This window comes from Mesoplodon mirus (genome assembly GCF_964341445.2).
Source record: "Mesoplodon mirus genome assembly, chromosome: 1".
Classification (NCBI taxonomy): domain Eukaryota; kingdom Metazoa; phylum Chordata; class Mammalia; order Artiodactyla; family Ziphiidae; genus Mesoplodon; species Mesoplodon mirus.
In genome coordinates this window covers 13,685,639-13,704,458 of record NC_138976.1, presented here as the reverse complement: position 1 = coordinate 13,704,458, position 18,820 = coordinate 13,685,639, and the positions used below count along the sequence as shown (strand labels likewise).

General features: G+C 37.0%; 1 protein-coding gene across 3 annotated transcripts in view; it reads right to left on the bottom strand.

Annotated features, from left to right (window-relative positions):
- C5 (complement C5) overlaps positions 1-16,651 on the bottom strand; it is an 83,191-nt gene extending 66,540 nt beyond the window's left edge. For all 3 annotated transcript variants that reach the window (XR_014294334.1, XM_082624364.1, XM_082624365.1), the window contains exons 1-6: positions 16,548-16,651; positions 11,988-12,180; positions 10,338-10,500; positions 4,866-4,936; positions 3,555-3,646; positions 1,224-1,306 (exon numbers count right to left, since the gene is read on the bottom strand). Coding sequence is in view for 2 of the 3 variants with exons in the window: in XM_082624364.1 (XP_082480490.1) it covers positions 1,224-1,306; positions 3,555-3,646; positions 4,866-4,936; positions 10,338-10,500; positions 11,988-12,180; positions 16,548-16,612 (667 nt within the window). In the remaining variant the exon portion in view is untranslated. The remainder of the gene's footprint in view (positions 1-1,223; positions 1,307-3,554; positions 3,647-4,865; positions 4,937-10,337; positions 10,501-11,987; positions 12,181-16,547) is intronic.
- Between the last annotated feature and the right edge of the window lie 2,169 nt (positions 16,652-18,820).

The window sequence follows — 18,820 nt, the reverse complement described above, 5'->3', positions numbered from 1 at the left end:
ACTGATATAAATAAGTACAGGGAATCCTTCCCAGGAAAGAGAATTTAGGGAAAACTTCACTGAATAAATGGCTTTTCAACTGAGACTTGAAAGGTGAGCAGGAGTTGGCTAGGCAAGAGGGAGAGGGAGGGTGTTGCAGGCAGATGGAACATCAAATGCAAAGTCACCATTCCTGAGTGGTATAAATGAGGCTGAAAGGGAGGTGGGAATGAGGAGATACTGGGAACTTTTCAAAAGAGAAATAACATGACAAAGTTTGCATTTCAAGGTTATTTTGGCTAATACCAAGCGAGAATATCTTTGAAGCAGAGATAGCAATTAGTGGGGGTTGCAGTAGACCAGGAGGGAGCCTGGTGGTAAAATCAATGAGTGGCTGCAGATAATAAGAGGTGGATGAATTTTAGATATCTACAAGAAGCAGCAAAAACACTTGGAGGAAGGGGGATCAGTCAAGGTTATATGTTATTTAGAGCCTATAATCTTTAAAGTTGAGTTTCATTATAATAAATTTGCTTTGTCACTGTTTGTTAATTGTTAAAATTCATGTTGTTTATTTTCCACATTATTATGAGTCTCCTGGGGAATAAAAAAATGACTTCAAGAAAAAGAAAGTTAAATTTGATATCAGAGCACACAAATACTCTAGTAAACAACCACAAGAAATGGAAAGGTTAAGCTGTTTATATGTTAATTATTAGTCCATTAATATGATTGATTTCAAAATAAGAATATCTTAAATTTTTGGATCAATGTATTAGGAATTTGTGAGCTAGAAGGAAAATAGCACTGGACTAGGGATAAGGAAATCCAAATGTTCTTGTTCTGTCACTAACTGGTTGTAATGAATTGAGTAAATCATCTATTAGTCTTAACCAGGTTCTGTTCACCTCAACTCTGATTGTTTAAGTTTCTCCTAAAATCATAATTCTGGAAAGGACCTTAACTAGTCAAGTTCCTCAGGGGACTACGTCTCTTGAGGCTCTGTAAAGAGGAAGACAAGTCCAGAGAGACTGGTGTGCTTGTTCAGGGTTACCAAGGGCAGCTAGAACTAGAGCCTAGGCATTTGGACAACTCTTCCCACCCCCTTGAGCAGTACTTCTAACCAAACCAGCAAGTGGCCTCATCTTCATCTGGGAGTGATTTTTCATTAAGTTCATTCATGAAAAGAATTATTGCAAAAATACTAACTCTTTATAGGTAAACTTTTAATTGTCAGAAATTACCATATTCTTTAATTTCAAAATATGCGGTTCCAGTTGTTGAAAAGTCTTCTTTATATTTAGCTCGAATTGTCCATACACCATATCTATGGAAGCAAAATATTTATAATTACAGAAGTCATCAAATGGTTTTAATTCACCCAAAGAAAATCTAATCAATTCCCATTTTAAAGAGGGAGAGGTAAGTAAAGATGTATATAGCTTATGTACTTTTTTTCGACGACAGATTTTAAAACAATAAACAGAAATAACTGAGCATTTTCAAGATAATAGAAATTATTTAGTAATTAGTTTTCATACATTGTGATTTTTTTTCAGGTATTTTTATCTCAATATAATAGCTTTGATTTGAAGAGCTTATGATACTTGAAAATTTACTAATCCTGGAGCTTAATTATACTAACATAATACTAAAATACACCCTGTAGTAGAAAATCCATAACAATGTCTCTAGAAACATATAATATAGGTCAAGCCTATCCAGATGATAAAATTCACACTTCACATAAATGAAATTTTGGTTGGGGACAAAATATGGTTTGTTTAAAGAGGAAAATGATCTGAGTTTAACAACCTTCATTCAAAAATATTGACTGAGGGCTTCCCTGGTGGCGCAGTGGTTGAGAGTCCGCCTGCCGATGCTGCTGATGCAGGGGACGCAGGTTCGTGCCCGTGGGGTCCGGGAGGATCCCACGTGCCGCGGGGCGGCTGGGCCCGTGAGCCACGGCCGGCCGTTGAGCCTGCGCGTCCGGAGCCTGTGCTCCGCAGCGGGAGGGGCCACAGCAGTGAGAGGCCCGCATATCGCAAAATAAAAAAAAAAATTGAGAACTGGATTAAGCACTGGAGATAAAAAATGAACAAGATAGAAGAGTCCCTGTCTTCCCAGAGTTACTAGTCCATGGGAGTCCAAATTCCCACTTTTACGTTTAGTAGCAGATTGGACTTGAGCAAATTACTTAGATTCATTTGTGAAATGGGAAAAATAAAATCTATCTTGCACATTGGTTATGCAATCAATAAAGTTTAATATTATGGTTATCATCATCATTTACACAAAGAACGTTTATCAAGTGCCTGTTATGTTGAGGTGCTAGTGATTCAAAAGTGACCAATACGGACAAGACCCCTGTCCTCAAGGAGTTTACAGTCTAGTGGGGAATAAAAGGCAAGTAAATTAATAAATAATTACTTACAAAACTGAGATAAGTGCCATGAAGAAAATAAACAAGAGAGTAAAAGGAAGAGAGAGACTACATTAGATCATGCATCCAGGGATAGCCTCTTTGAAAAGGGAGCATTTACCCTGTGTCCTAAAGAATGAAAGGAAGCCAGCCTTGTAAAGAGCAAGGTGAAGTACATTCTAAGCAGAGGGGACAACATGTGCAAATGTACTGGGGTAAGACAGTACTGGTCATGGCTGACATAATCTGTCATGGAGCAAATGACATAAGATGAAGTTGGAGAAATGATAATAATTATAATAAAATAATTGGATAAATTCTGTGCTATGGAGCGTGTAATATTTTCAAGGAAGTACAAAATTTAAAAATTATCCAAATTACTTAAATTCCCCAATTTCACCCAGATTTCTAGAAAATCTTCAGTACAGTGAATTAACTGCAAACTCCATTCTAGAGGGCAGACAAAAATGACCATAAAAAGATTTTTCTTTAAAGTGATATTGTTGCCATTTTATAGGTGCACTTATCTTATTTGTCCTCCTCTAAGTTCCTTGGAGACAGGGACTGTGGATTCTTTATTTCTGTTTTGAATTTCTCATTCCCATTGTACTTTGCATATACCAGGAATGTGTTCACTAAATTTTTTTCACATTGGGTTCTGTTCTTAATCCTTTAGCATGTGGCCAAATGGAGGAAATTAATAACACCCTCCCTCTTGAAATCTGTCTTCTGGTGTTCTGTGCAGTAAAGACTACAGGGGACCAATATTTTTATAACTCTCAGAGCTAGGCATGGGATAATACCAGCCTTTTAGACTGATAGTCTATTAGATTCCTTGAAGGGTGGAGGGTTGACGGTTTTGATGGGAAGGAAAAAAAAAAAAAGGCCTGGGGACTGTTTTTTGCCTCTTCCAAATTTTAATTTCTATATGTAAAGAGGATTGGTAGGAAGCATTGGGAGTGGTTTGTTTGTTTTGCCAGAACCTGAGCCTAGCTTCTAATTAGACTTGAAAAGAGTTTGCATATCCTCATTTCCTTCACACCTACTCTTTGTTAACACTAGGTGGCTCCATTTGACTGGTTATCTACCTCACAACCAAAAGTTCCAGATGCGCTTTTTAGAGAAAACTTTATTAACAAATACTTTAAAATACTTAGGATTAGGTGGAATCTTGAAGTCAGGAAAAGAGATAATTCCAGTATAATCATTTTCTTCTACCATGTCAACTTCTGATCCTTCAGGATCCTTTGAATAAAAACAAACAACTTCAAATCACATTTTAAAAATTAACTGATTATATTGTCTTTGATCTACAGAAATATTTACTAACAAATATCCATGTCTTCAAATTAAATATGAAGGAGGAAAATCATTTAAATGTTGTGAAATGCAAATATGGCTAATTTAAGCCACTTCCCTCCCTCTTTTTGGACCCTCTTCCATCTCCTGCCTCACCGGAAAAAAAAAAAAAGTAAATCAGTGTCCAGGGTATCCTAGTCTCAGTTATCTAGAAGAGATTCAACTCTCTATTGTACGACTTAAAAAAAAAAAGAAGTATGACAAAAACTGATGTTATAATGAATGAAATATGAACTTACATGCTTTACAGATACCTGAATCTAAATTTCTATGTGTTCATCTGAAGCTTTCCAAAGCAAATATGCTGTAAAATGCATTTATTAGCTAGACATTTTGTAAGTTTGCAGTCTATGTCAATAGTTATCCACCACAATCTTGGAACACTCTGGATGCTTCTCAAGTAATTCATTATAAAATAGTCAGATGTTAAAGTTTGTGAAAGTTTTATGATTTTTGTAAGTTATGAAGGATTCAAGGTTACTCCTATACAATCCTCTTTTTCATCTGTGTTCTGTTAAGGTTTTCGGGTTTTTAGTTTTTTGAGTAGGAGAAAAGGTGCTGCAACCTATAGTGAAGGACCAATTACTAGTACACCTACTGTTAATAGGTGAGCAGTTATTTCCCCACAAAAATTTGTAGGGTTGTGACACGAATTGGGAAGACCATGGGAGTTTATTTCACACATGCATATCATCTGTTACATATGTCATGGCTGATGAAAAGCTGATAACAGCTGATCTTTGTCTCATGAGTTAGCACTATTTTTCATGTGTTAGTATGTTAGTTACTAAAGCCTAAACTGCTCAAGTATATTGCACAAATAAAAAATCTCATACATAATAGGCATTCAATTAATTCTTAGTGATTGATCAGTGTTCTTCAAGAAATAAATCATGAAGGATATATTTAAATGATTTAATTCAAAAACATAACTTGTTGAGATTTCATATTCATGAGGTTTTTACATATTGTAGAGGTATAGACATACAATTTTATACTCACAGAAGGTGTTCAATAACCATTTCCTGAACACTGAATGAGTTAATATGGTGTGAGGGGAGGATTATGGAACAGAGTATCTCATCCAAATAAATAACATACTTACTATGAAAGTTAAGACAGTTTCTCTTTTGGCTGGCTTCAAGTCATCATTCAGTGAATAAACTCTAACCTTTACTGCAAGAATAATTGATATCATCAAAAACTTTGCTAAGCACAGTATTTTGATTTTTTACAGTAATCACCCTTAAAAGAGATGAGCTTCATTTTAAAAATTCAATACATAGTCATACATGAAAATCCATATTTAACAGAAAGAAAAAGTTAGTTTGTAGACATATACATACCAATAATTTTTTTCTTTTAAAGAGAACCCTTTTGGATTCCTTTAAAGAGCTACTTTCTAGTGAATTTAAAGTACAGTTCACTTTATTAAAATATATTTACATACATCTTTTTGGGAACAAATATATAGTACAAAATTAGTTATATCTGTAATTAGGCCACTGTTTATAAAGAATTTCATAGTAGCAAAATAGTGAGGTCTACCATATGGTTATATGGGAGTATAATAAATTGTCTCATATTAAAGTTGAAGATTTTAATGGAAAATTAAGTAGTTTGTTTCAGACATTATACAGTCTTACAACAAGGCCCCAAATTGTCTCTTATTGTTACTAAAGATAGCACTGAATTCTATGGTTTTGTTATATTTATTGAGCCAGATCCTACAATTGTTCTCTCATTGTTAAAAAAATAATGGCAGGGGCTCAATAACAATTAGTTCTCTTCCACTTCTTTCTGTCAGTTAATAGATCCCCACCTTTTAAACAAAAGCATCTGCTTAGCTTTTAACTCATAGCTGCTTGAGACATGCTGATCTAGTTCCTTCCAATGACATGTTATAATTTCTCTAGGGTTTTACTGATGCTCAAATCATTTCATGGCCAAAACTTTAACCACAAAATAAAATTGAGCCGATGCCATAAACCTTTTAAAGGGTCGGTATTATGCAAAGTTCTACACAAGAAGCCACATGGTAAGCGCTCTAAAATTGGTTTCACTATACCATAAGATCAAAGCAAAATGCTCAGTAAATCCCTCCACTCTGCTGTCCCCTCACCCCTGTCTCCCTCCTCGAGTCCTCCCTCCTGCTTTATGAACATACCTGGTCCAGGACTGAGCATCACTGGGATGCTGCCAGAGGCAGTATGCCACAAAAGTTAAGAGCTCAGGCCCTCGAGTTCAAAACTTGGGTTTCACTCCTGCCTCTGCCACTTTCTAATGGTGACCCAGAGCAGGATACCTAATCCCTCTACACCTTAGTTCCCGCATCTGTAAAATAGGACTGCTAGTATCTGCTTCATAGTATGTGAGCCTAAATGAGACAAAGCTTTTGCATAACCCGGCACATAATAACTAATCAATAAATATTTATTATTTTTATTTTATATTATTTCTACGGCTACTACTTGTCCACTTTCTAACCCATTTTGTGTTAGGTTAGAAAATTAATCTTGTTTTCATAGCAATGGTGTATCAAAGGCAAGATCAATAATTTTTTTGAACCAAAGATATAGCTTATTAATTTTAAAATGTATATTGAATGCCTTCTATGTGCAGACACTATGCTAGGCACAGAGATATGGTGGTGACAAATCAGACATGGAATTCCTCTAATGGAGTGGAGGAGAGAGGCAAACACAAGATGACACAAGTAAATGTAAAATTCCAGGGATAGGAAGTGCTATAAAAGACACTCCCTGGCTTTCTGAGTGTGGAAGAGGGAGCTTTGAAGCAGAGAAGGCTGCCCTTTATGGGATGGCACGTAAGGGTTGAGTAGGAGTTCAGAAGGCAAGTAAGGGGCATGAATATACTAGGAAGAGGTACACAAGCTTTACTGTGGATGGGAAAATGGTGTGAGAAAGAAACTGAAAAGAGGTCAGCTTGGCTGGTGTCCACCGATGAAGGGGAACATGGTGGGTGATAAGGTTGGAGGGGAAGGCAGGACACAGCCTGTGTGAAATTGAAGGATTTGGTCAATACTCTGAAGGCCTTTGTCCTATAAAGCCTTGAAGATTTAAGTCTCTATCCTAAAGATGCTTATAAGAAAAATCCCTCAACGATCTTCAGATTAAATGTGTGCATTGGGACATTAGAGCTATAAACAACAAGATGTAATCAATTTTAAAAGATTTACTTCTCAGTAATTCTTTTTCTTCTGTGTAAATAAGGCTTTATAGTATTCCACAGATTAAATGATAATGGGAAATACTTTCCTAGTGCTTACTCTGTGGTAGGCAGTGTTTGGAGTACTGACACATATGAATTCACTTAACTCTCACAACAACTCTATGAGGTAAGTTCTATTTTTATTTCCATTATACAGATGAGGAAAATGGGGCTCAGAAATATTAACTCACACAGGGTCACAGAGCTAATAAGAGCCCAAGCTGGGATTTGAACTCGACAGTTTGGCTCCAGAGTCTGCTTTTAACCACTATACTTCACTACTTCTAATGAGTCAATATTTATTTATTTATTTTTAAAGATTTATTTACTTTTTAAATTTTATTTATTTATTTATTTATTTTGGCTGCACTGGGTCTTAGTCACAGCACCCAGGATCTTTGTTGTGGCATGCGGGATTTTAGTTGCAGCATGCTAATTCTTAGTTGCGGCATGCAGGATCTTGTTCCCTGACCAGGGATCAAACCCCGGGCCCCTGAATTGGGAGCGCAGAGTCTTACCCACTGGACCACCAGGGAAGTCCCAATGAGTCAATATTTAGAGGAGTGGCTTTCCTGGTGGTGCAGTGGTTAAGAATCCGCCTGCCAATGCAGGAGACACTGGTTTGAGCCCTGGTCCGGGAAGATCCCACGTGCTGCAGAGCAACTAAGCCTGCGAGCCACAATTACTGAGCCTGTGTGCCACAACTACTGAAGCCCATGTGCCTAGAGCCCATGCTCTGCAATGAGAAGCCACCGTGCACCACAACGAAGAGTAGCCCCCACTCGCCACAACTAGAGAAAGCCCGCACACAGCAACGAAGACCCAACACAACCAAAAATAAATAAATAAATTTATTAAAAATAGAAATTTAGAAGAAAGTTCTCTAGTTCTCCTCTATGATTAGAATATAAAGTTCCGACAAAGAAATAACATATGAGGCTGTTCTTAATTTTTTTTTAAAGACTTTTCTGATGTGGACCTTTTTTTTTTTTTTTTGGTGGTACGTGGGCCTCTCACTGTTGTGGCCTCTCCCATTGCGGAGCACAGGCTCCGGATGCGCAGGCTCAGCGGCCATGGCTCACGGGCCCAGCCGCTCCGCGGCATGTGGGACCTTCCCGGACCGGGGCACGAACCCATGTCCCCTGCGTCGGCAGGCGGACTGTCAACCACTGCGCCACCAGGGAAGCCCGGACCATCTTTAAAGTCTTCATTGAATCTGTTATAATACTGCTTCTGTTTTATGTTTTGGTGTTTTGGCCACGAGGCATGTGGGATCTTAGCTCCCCGACCAGGGATCGAACCCACATCCCCTGCATTGCAAGCCGGATTCTTAACCACTGTACCACTGCGGAAGTCCCAAGGCTGTTCTTAAGGAAAGCCTTGATAGCTAAGAGAGGTCCCAGGCTCTGGGTATCAGACTACTTGTTGGACAAAGATGAGGATGCTAAATAGTAGGTAGTGTCAACAGGACCCAATTAATGAAGCTTCCTCTAACATAGGAGGAACACAAGGGTATGGGTATATTTGTTTCTGGGTATGATGTTTAAAAAGGGCCCAAGCTTTACGGGCAGCGACTATCTCCATGTACACCAAGTCATCTTGGAGTCAAGAGAGTACTATTCTGGCTATGATATTCTGTCCAAGCCGAAAGCAATACCCCACCCTCTCTAGGCCTTTCCTTTCTGAGTTGGTCATAACAGGAGCTCCTGCTAAAAAGGTAGTGGTGCAGGCCTGTTCTACCCCATACTATCAACATCAACCAATATGTAGCAGGTACGTACTACCTGAAATGTTTTCAACAAAGCTGGCTGGTCCTGCCTCCCTTCCTCTTTCCTTCACCAATAATGTCATTATTGAAACTCCATAACCTCCCCCTTCCACATACAGTTCTCTCATAATTCCATCTCTGATGTGCTTAAAAGTTAATTCTGGTAACAGGAAGTGATGGAGGAATCGAAGGTTTTGCAGACACATGAACATATGTGGTCAGCATTCACACTTTTCTGTGTTTATTGTTGCTTCCTTGGGAATAAATCCAGTCAATCGTCAATCCCAGAGTTTTGACTGGCTATCCTGCCCTTTCCCCCTCTAACAGATAAACCAAGAATACAAAACAGTGTTCTAATAGGAACTTTCTTTAGGCAGATTCCCTTAGAAAATTAATATCCATATATTTCTGTGATTGAGTTTATATTTTACTGAAACATCTGATTCTTAGGGTTTGATTTGTTTTCTGAATTTGAGGATTAGCTCCAAAGTAATAGACTTTTTTTTATGATCACTGCTTTATAATAAATTATCTTCTCATTGCCAAAATTGTATTTGCAGTTACATCTTAAACTTGTTTAATAATAAGACCTAACACTACATTTCACAATTCTTTTTTTTTTTTTTTTTTTTTTTTTTGCGGTACGCAGGCCTCTCACCGTCGTGGCCCCTCCCGTTGCAGAGCACAGGCTCCGGATGCGCAGGCTCAGCAGCCATGGCTCACGGGCCCAGCCGCTCCGCGGCATGTGGGATCTTCCCAGACCGGGGCACGAACCCGTGTCCCCTGCATCGGCAGGTGGCCTCTCAACCACTGCGCCACCAGGGAAGCCCCACAATTCTTAAATAGCTTTTTTTCTACATGGGAATAACTGATGAGGTAGATAATATAATTGTTAATTTTTTTCATTTCCATATGAATTTAAGATTTATATTTAAAATCAAATTTAAATTTAAAATTAAATTCCATTTAATTGTTTAACAATTTCTGTATGAATTTAAAATTAAAATGATATTTATAAGTGTAAAAATCACTGGGAATTGAGACTCTTTTGAGCAAGTTGGAAACCTATCTCTACTTAAATTCAAGTTTTAAAAAGCTCTACAGTGATATTGGCCAGTAATTTACTTTTTTTGTGGTATCTTTGTCTGGTTTTGGTATCAGGGTGATGGTGGCCTCATAGAAGGAGTTTGGGAGTGTTCACACTACTATATTTAAAATAGATAACCAACAAGGACCTACTGTATAGCACAGGGCCCTCTGCTCAATATTCTGTAATAACCTCAATGGGAAAAGAATTTGAAAAAGAATAGTTATATGTATAGGTATAACTGAATCATTTTGCTGTACACTTGAAACTAACACAACATTGTAAATCAACTATACTCCAATATAAAATACAAATTAAAAATAAATAAATAAAAACTCTTCCCCACATCCAAAGTTCAGTTTAAATAAATGCCATCATCATTTACCCAGCTGCTCAAGCTTGGGAAAAAAAACCCCAAAACCTCTACAGTATAGTGTCAATCCCAATCCCACTCCCCCCGCACCCAGAGACAAAAGCATCTTATAATCTACCTGACTGGTGTGGAGTGTAAATAGGTTTGTCTGTATGAATGAAGAGGAATCCATTGTCATAGGTTATTGGCATTTTTTTTGATTTTGAAAAATGCTTTGATACAACATCCAAATACACATGTGAAACTGGGTCTTGTCCTCCAGACAATTGTTTGGGTTGTATCTGTAAAAGACAATGTTGATGGAAAAGAGTATAATAATTTTAAGGATATAAAACATGTTATTTAAAAAGTAGTATAGGAGCCAAAGTAGTAAATAAATTTTGCCCAAAGCCCTTCAATATCAAATGTCATAATCAACATTCAGCTTTAAGCAATTAAAAACCTTTTTGGTTCTGTGCTTCCCAAATTTTACATGCATTTAGTAAAAACTACTACTATAGGAGCTCTCTTAAACTTTCACTTCATCAGCTCATTGGATTAGCTCATGTTCTCCATCCCCTCAGTTCAACATCCTGACTGATGTTCAGGACACTTGTATTCTATCTACATCCTTCTGCTTCCACGGGTTGAGCAATGTGCTTTCCAGTTTGTCTATGTAATTGTAATGATCCACTTTACACTGCATGCTATGCACATTTAATACACAGAAAGTAACAGAAGAAAGAAAAGTGTTTTTATGAAAACTCCAGCTTTGAAAACATGAGATAAAAGTTAATCACTAAAACAAACCATGTTGAATTAGATATGTGAGAGTACTGTAAAAGTTTGGAAAATGGTAAAAATCTATAAAGATTCTGCACTCAGATTGCTTTGCAAGTATCTAAGTTCTTTCTCTACTTTAAGGAAATAGAAACTGTAGAACAAATGACTCGTTAAAGCTGTGACACGTTATAAATAAGAACCTCTGTTCCAACCAGTGGACCCAGGAAAAGACCTGGGCACAACATTTAATGATTAGCAAATAAAGATACCTTGTAACGTTAAGATAAAGTTAAATGCTTAAGATATGCATCAGTTTTATGATTTCCCCACCCTAATTTACTTTTCCAATTAGCTATCTGAGTTAGAACTGCTCAACAGAGCTCTATGTGATAAGGGAGGGCTGTTCAGTATGGTGCCGCCAGTTACCTGTGGCTATTTAAGCACTTGAAAGGTGGCTAGTATGAGTGATGAATTTTTTATTTTAGTTACATTTGACTGATTTAAATTTAAAGGTAACAGCCACATGTGTGTGGCTAATGGCATCAGATAAGAGTGTCTACTTTTGGGAAATGAATTTTATTTGTTAATAAACCTAAAAAGTGGAAGTATTTGTTAAGAGGTTAGAGCATTTACCATCAAGAATGTTAATCAAAGAATTCCTACATTTGGTTAGAATTTATTTAGATCAGTGTTTCTCAAACCTGAGTAATACACAGATCCCTTTTAAAGGATAAAATGTTTTGGAGGACTCTCAGTGTTGACTTTTTATTATTTGCAATATAATAAAAACTATTTTTAGTACAATGTTACTTAAATATGTACAAACCTAAAAGTAAGTATAATATTCTTGTGCTTATGACTCATTAGTGACTGACATTATCTAATAATCACGCAGTGGTAGAGTGGTATAAATGATCAAATCTCTATGTTATCAATACTCAAACTTGGTACACATTTTACTGAGAATATTCTATATGTATAAAGAAACTGAAGGATAAATACATACTGTTAAGAGTGCAGAATTTTGGAATTTATTTACTGTGGATAAAATAACATGGCCTGAAGAATAAGTAAATTTTTTGTCAGGATAACTTTTAATAGAGATTGTTGCATCAAATTCTTCAGTGTATCCATAAACTTGAATTACAATATTTTCAGATGCTCCAACACAGAATACTTTTGGTGCTGAAATGACATACCTGTTGAAATAGGAAAAGGATCAGTATATTTATATGACATTTTTTGTTATACTTCTGATTTTTTTAAAATATCACTTGAGAGATTCAATTTAAAATAGGCACATTTGGGGCCTTCCCTGGTGGCGCAGTGTTTAAGAATCCTCCTGCCGATGCAGGGGACATGGTTCGAGCCCTGGTCCGGGAAGATCCCACATGCCGCGGAGCAACAAGGCCCGTGCGCCACAGCAACTGAGCCTGCGCTCTAGAGCCTGCAAGCCACAACTGCTGAGCCCACGTACTGCAACTGCTGAAGCCCATGTGCCTAGAGCCCATGCTCTGCAATAGGAGAGGCCACCGCAAGGAGAAGCTCGCACGCTGCAACGGGGAGTAGCCCCTGCTCACCACAACTAGAGAAAGTACACCCGCAGCAATGAAGACCCAATGCAGCCAAAAAATAAAAAATAAAATAAAATAAAAATAAAAAAAATAGGCACATTTTCTCAACTTAAAATGATATTTTTAAATCAACATTTATTTGTGGTCTATGATAATTTCAGCACAGTTTCCAAGAAGAAGTAGCTTGGAATTAAGACTTGAGAAATAGACTGAAGATTTAGTTAACATTTAGAAAGGTAGTAATAGCACCTTCCCTGAGCTACTGCAGCAAAGGAAGACTTTTAATGGTAAAGAGGGTCAATATTTTTGCCCAATGAAGCAAAAAGCAACATAGGTACCAGAGATTGAATTCCAGCTCTGCCATCTGCTGGGTGAGTGACCATGGTAAAGTCTTTAACCCTCTCTGAGAGTTAAATAATTTACCTGGGAAAATATCACCTTCTTTACCAGGGTGCTGAGGATGAGATGATAATACCTATCTGAAAGCACCTATCATGCTCAGTAGTCAATAAATGTTATGATTAATTAAGTTCACTGAATAAGTTGAAAGGAAGTAATCTTAGAATTATTGTGTTATCCTAGTGAGTGGATAAAGAAAAGGATAGAATAATTATCAGTGAACTAGGGAATGCATTTAGAAATGAAAGTAATGATGGAGGTCCCTGAAGAACAAATGATAACAATCATACAACAATAATGATTATAACATTAACTGAGAGGCTGTATTAGGGCTTTACATACAAGTCTTTTAATATTTACAACAGGCCAATGATGTAGACTTTACATCATTGATAAGTGACAAGAGGATAATTTGACCAAGGTCACATGGCTTGTAAGTGAATGAGGCAGATCTTTTTTTTTGGCTGCGTTGGGTCTTCGTTGCTGTGCACAGGCTTTCTCTAGTTGCAGCGAGCGGGGGCTACTCTTCGTTGCGGTGCACAGGCTTCTCATTGCGGTGGCTTCTCTTGTTGCAAAGCATGGGCTCTAGGCTGCAGGCTTCAGCAGTTGTGGCCTGTGGGCTCTAGAGCGCAGGCTCAGTAGTTGTGGCACATGGGCTTAGTTGCTCCATGGCATGTGGGATCTTCCCGGAACAGGGCTCCAACCCATGTGCCCTGCATTGGCAGGCAGATTCTTAACCACCGCGCCACCAGGGAAGCCCAATGAAGCAGGTCTTTATAGTCAGGCCTCACTCTCTGTTACATGTATAATTGAGGTCAAGGTTACAAACTATGTTCCTAACTGTGAGCTGTCCCCCCAGTTTTATTTTTTATGTGATTTTTAAAGAATGGACATGAATCAATGTAAGTTTTTGAAATAGAAATCTTAAAATGGGTGACTTTTCATTGTTTTATTAAAAGAAAAGTTACAAATATAAACTAGGTTATTAATTATATATCACAAAATAGTTAATTGGAATAGTGAAAGCTACATATGCTATTAAAAGAAGAAGTGTGCTTCAACCCAAAAGGTGATTGAATAATTCAATTGGCCGAACAGGCCTGGAGGGCACTGGCCAGCACACCTGGCAGAATTATTGCAGTCTCAGACAACACTATGACATTTAAAAAGTCTTTTTAAATCATCAAGTCTTTAATAACAATGAAATTAATTTGGAAGCAATTGAATAGTTTAAAGCAACTGGCAATTCTCCTACATGACAACTAATTTTGAACCATTCACAGAAAAATTGTAAAAGGGGGAAAAGAATCTCCAGATTTCCAGCCATCTTCTCAATTCCCCATGTGCTTACCCAGGAACAGCAGAAAATGAGGAATGTTCAGCTTTCATGATAATAAGGTACAGTTACTGAAATCATACACAGTGTTAGGCACTATTTTAAGACATTATATATATATATATATATATATATATATATATATATATATATATATATATATATAGGCTCACTGTGTTGTGACAACCCCTCTATGAAAAACGTCTTACTATTACTCGGATTTTACAGAGGAGGAAACTGATAATTGACTTCGCCAAGGTCACATAGCTATTAAATTACAGAATTAGGAATTGAACCCGAGCAGCCCATTTCCTGAATTAACACTTTCAATTGCTAGGCTAAACTGAATTTATCAAGAATTTTTGCAAGAGAAATTTAGGAAAAAAAAGCTATTTTAATTTTGGTATTGTTAGAAGTTTTATATTTTTCAGTTTACTATTGTTTTACTTTTGATTGTCTATGTGGTGGTGGTGGTGAAATATAAAATAATTCATGTTTCAGGTCCCTAAAAGACAGCTCTGGAACCACTCATTCATACAGACTTTCGTCCTTACTGATACATTAGTAGCTATAAAGTATTTCATACTTTTCTTATTTTCTTTCAATAGTTGTAGAGAATATGGCCACTGAGCTTGCAGAGAGGCACAAATTCTAGTTTGGTCTCTACCTGGAATGTTCTTTCTCCAGATATTTGCATGGTTTGCTCTGTTACTTCCTTCAAGCTCTGTTTGAGTGTCACCTCCTTAGAGAACCTTCCCTGTCTACGCTTTTAAATAGTGCCCCATCATTTCTTTATCTTCTTACTCTCCTTTATTTTTTTCCTTCATGGTACCAATAACTACTGGACCTTATTTATTTACTCATTCACTCATTGGTTCATTCATTGGTTCATCATTTTCTTCTCCCACTTGAATGCAAGCTCTGTATCATCTACTATATCCTCAGTGCCTAGCACATAGTAGGTGCTCAAAAAAGTTTTGTTGAATCAATCAATTAAATGTATCGATTCCCATGTTGTAAATGGCGTACTCTCACTTTTTCAGAGAAAGAGAGATGTTTATTTATTTATTTATTTATTTTTTTCCGGTACGCAGGCCTCTCACTGTCGTGGCCTCTCCTGTTGCAGAGCATAGGCTCCGGACGCGCAGGCTCAGCGGCCATGGCTCACGGGCCCAGCCGCTCCGCGGCATGAGGGACCTTCCCGGACCGGGGCACGAACCCGTGTCCCCTGCATCAGCAGGCGGACTCTCAACCACTGCACCACCAGGGAAGCCCCGAGAAGATGTTTATTAAGGGCCAGTACAGTGTAGTAGAAAAAATTAAGTATCATGGGACCCAGGTTCTAGTCCTAGTTCTACCACTAAGTTGAAGTCATTTAATCCAATCTCTCTGAACGTCAGTCGGCTGTCTTTCAAGAAGGAATAAACGAAAACTATCCAGGAAATGGGGTGATTGTGGCCATGTGAGCAAATCAGATTAGGGTTGGGAGAGTGCTATAAATTTATGACATCCTAAGTATACATTTATATTTATAATATATTTTACATATTTAAAGTATACATTTATAACAAAATGGGAAAACATTGAAGCGGTAAAGAGGAGTCCTTAATACAAGTCCTACTTCTGTTTCTCTTAGTGGTGTGACCTTTGGCAAGTTACTTCCTCTGTCTGGATTTATCCTTACAGGAAATGAGTAGGTTTGATTAGATACTCTCCAGTTACTTATCAGTACTAAAATGTTATTTCTAGATATGATATCAATATTTTAAAGATTTAGTTTAAAATACATATTATTTCAATAATAACACTAAAATTTATGAAGCATTAGCTCATAAATTTGGAAGTAATTATAACAATAGATTTTTCAAACCACAGGCTTAGAATTGAACCCCAAGTAACCCTTGCTTTACTATGTATAGTACACGGAAAACACAAAGAAAACTGCACCAGATAGAAACAAGCCAGAAACACCAAGAAAGTTTATTATCTTGAGTTTAGTTTGTGCTGTTTTGAAGAGGAATTTGAATAATCACTTATGTAAATTTTTATAAGTAACAATCCCCTAAAACTGTCATGTCGTTAGCCACTCATCAAATCAAAATGCTACATGACTTTCTTATTCAGAGGTGAGACTATTCACTTAGTGTTCCCAGAAGTAGAAAGTTATTTGCAAATTAACTCAGTCTGTTGAATTTACTTTTTCACTCATCACATTAATAAGATGCATTGAAAAATAAAGATGGGTTGTTTTACTTACGTTTGTTCCTGTCCCCAACTCTTCCCCACGAAGATTAAACAACAAAGTATGCCCCACAGGCCCATGCTGGAGGTAACAGTAAACCATGGATATAACCCTCCTGAAGTGACTCTCCTTTTAAATAAACCGAGATGGAAGAATTTGGGTAAATTGGTTTACTGGTTAATTATTAATATCAAGAAGAGGGACTTCAAAGTAGGAAAAGTAAAATTGGAACTGAAACACCTTTAATGCCCAGGTATAAAACTAGGAGATTTTTTTATAGAGTCCTACACCTAGATAATATATTTTGATTAATACAAATAAAAGGATTCTAACATAAAAGTTTAGCACTGCCATGAATGGCTCAAAATTAGAAATCAGTAAGTTGCATTGTCTTTGGCCTTTCATCTCTTGACCAGGCAATTGCTCTGATGTTTTATCATCTGTGAGCATGCCTCTGGAGGCACTCTGATACAGAGGGAGACCCACCTGGATTCAGTTTCACACTGAGGTGATTTTAGAATGGGCCTGGTTTAGAGAGGGCTTATGAGGTGTCTTTCTAGAGAAGACCTGAACAGTAGTGTCATTGGCACTGGAAATGGTGGAAGGAGAAGACAGATCTGCAAAGGAAGCCTATGGAATAATTCCTTGGTCTGTCCCAGTCTAGAGAAGAAGCTGAATGTTAGGTAGAGAAAAGATTGTGACTGGCAACAAAAACATCATGTTGAGGATGCTGCATCATTCTCTAGGGAATAAATGACCAATCAAATACTTTAGTTTTTAGTGGGGAATGGATATCCTGCAATATCTATTAATTCATACAGCACAAATTCAAAATTTGCATTCATTCAGGCACAGAATATTTTTATTTTCTAAAAAATAAACTTACTTTTCAGTGAGGTTTTTAATTATTTTAATATAAGAGTGCAAGAAAAACAAAGCTTCCTATGACAAATGAGTCTAGTAATTAATTTAGAATGAAATAAAAATTTTATCTTTAAGATTTTTATGATACTTTATGCTTACTAGAAAGTTTTTATTTACTACCTTCCTTTTATTAGCACTAATTTCTAGCCTAGTATATAATAAGTACTCTATTTTAAAATAGTAAAACAGATTTCTCTAAACATTTTACTATAATTCAGATGTTTAATGGTCACATTGGCAATCCTTCTGAATTAATAAGGTTCAATTTTACCACCACTTTCGTACTGAGTTTATTGGGAAAAAAGGCACACAAAGGAAAATTTGATATACAAATTTCACTAACAGTGCCTCTACATATGTTATTGAAATGGCAAAAATCTGCCACTATTGTGACAAATAGGTCACAATCTGACCTAGTTGTTTCAGAAGGAAATTTGTAAAATAATTAAACTGGGTTACGAAAGATGGGTCAAGTTAAAACAAACAAAGTACTTTTGCCATCATTTTCGGGAAAAGATACTTAGGAGAAAGCGAGAACACTCAAACGATCATACATAATATCTGAAGTGAAGGACACTTACTTGCTTGTATTATGGAGTCAATACTGATAGGTGGTATCAATCACTAACCATCGGCATGTTTCTCTGATAGAAAACATTTAAAAAACGATGTATCTCAAAGGTTCTCAATAGAACTGAAGTTCAACAACTTACAGATTCTCAATTGTCTTTAACTAAACTTTTTTAATCTGCCTTCTAAACATGGCTCAAAGATGGATTCTTCTTTACATTTTAAAGTGTTGATCTTTGGAGGCATCTGGTTTTTATACAGATACTCCGTCTCTAAAAGAGGAGAATCCAGTTCTGGCAGCAACTTCGGTGGTCATCCGACTTTCCTACTAATGCTACCTCAATTCAACCCTCAGGATTGAGCCTACATGACTTCACTTAGTTCACAAGGCCCCTCCTGATCTGGGTCCTGCTTGATTCTCCAGCCTCAAATGTTTCTCTTCTTCACTGCAGCCAATTAGCTGAATTACTTATTATTCTCTGAAGTCACCACGACATGAAAGTGCTCCTAGCAGGGTAACAAACAGTCACCCCAATACTATTACTATTATTCTTAATCTATTTATACCTTCAATTCTGTGTGTCTTTGGAAACATGGGTTATATATGGGTTACTGCTACTGGCACTGCAGAATGCAACTCACTCAGAATCTACTTAAGTGCTCGCCCATAACACCAGTGAGAAAGGGAATCTTGGGGTATAAACTACATCCAGCTGTGGAACCTTATAAGTAAATGCCTCTCATTAGTTACTTCTCTTCCTAAATATTTAAATGAATTAAAAAAGACATTTAGC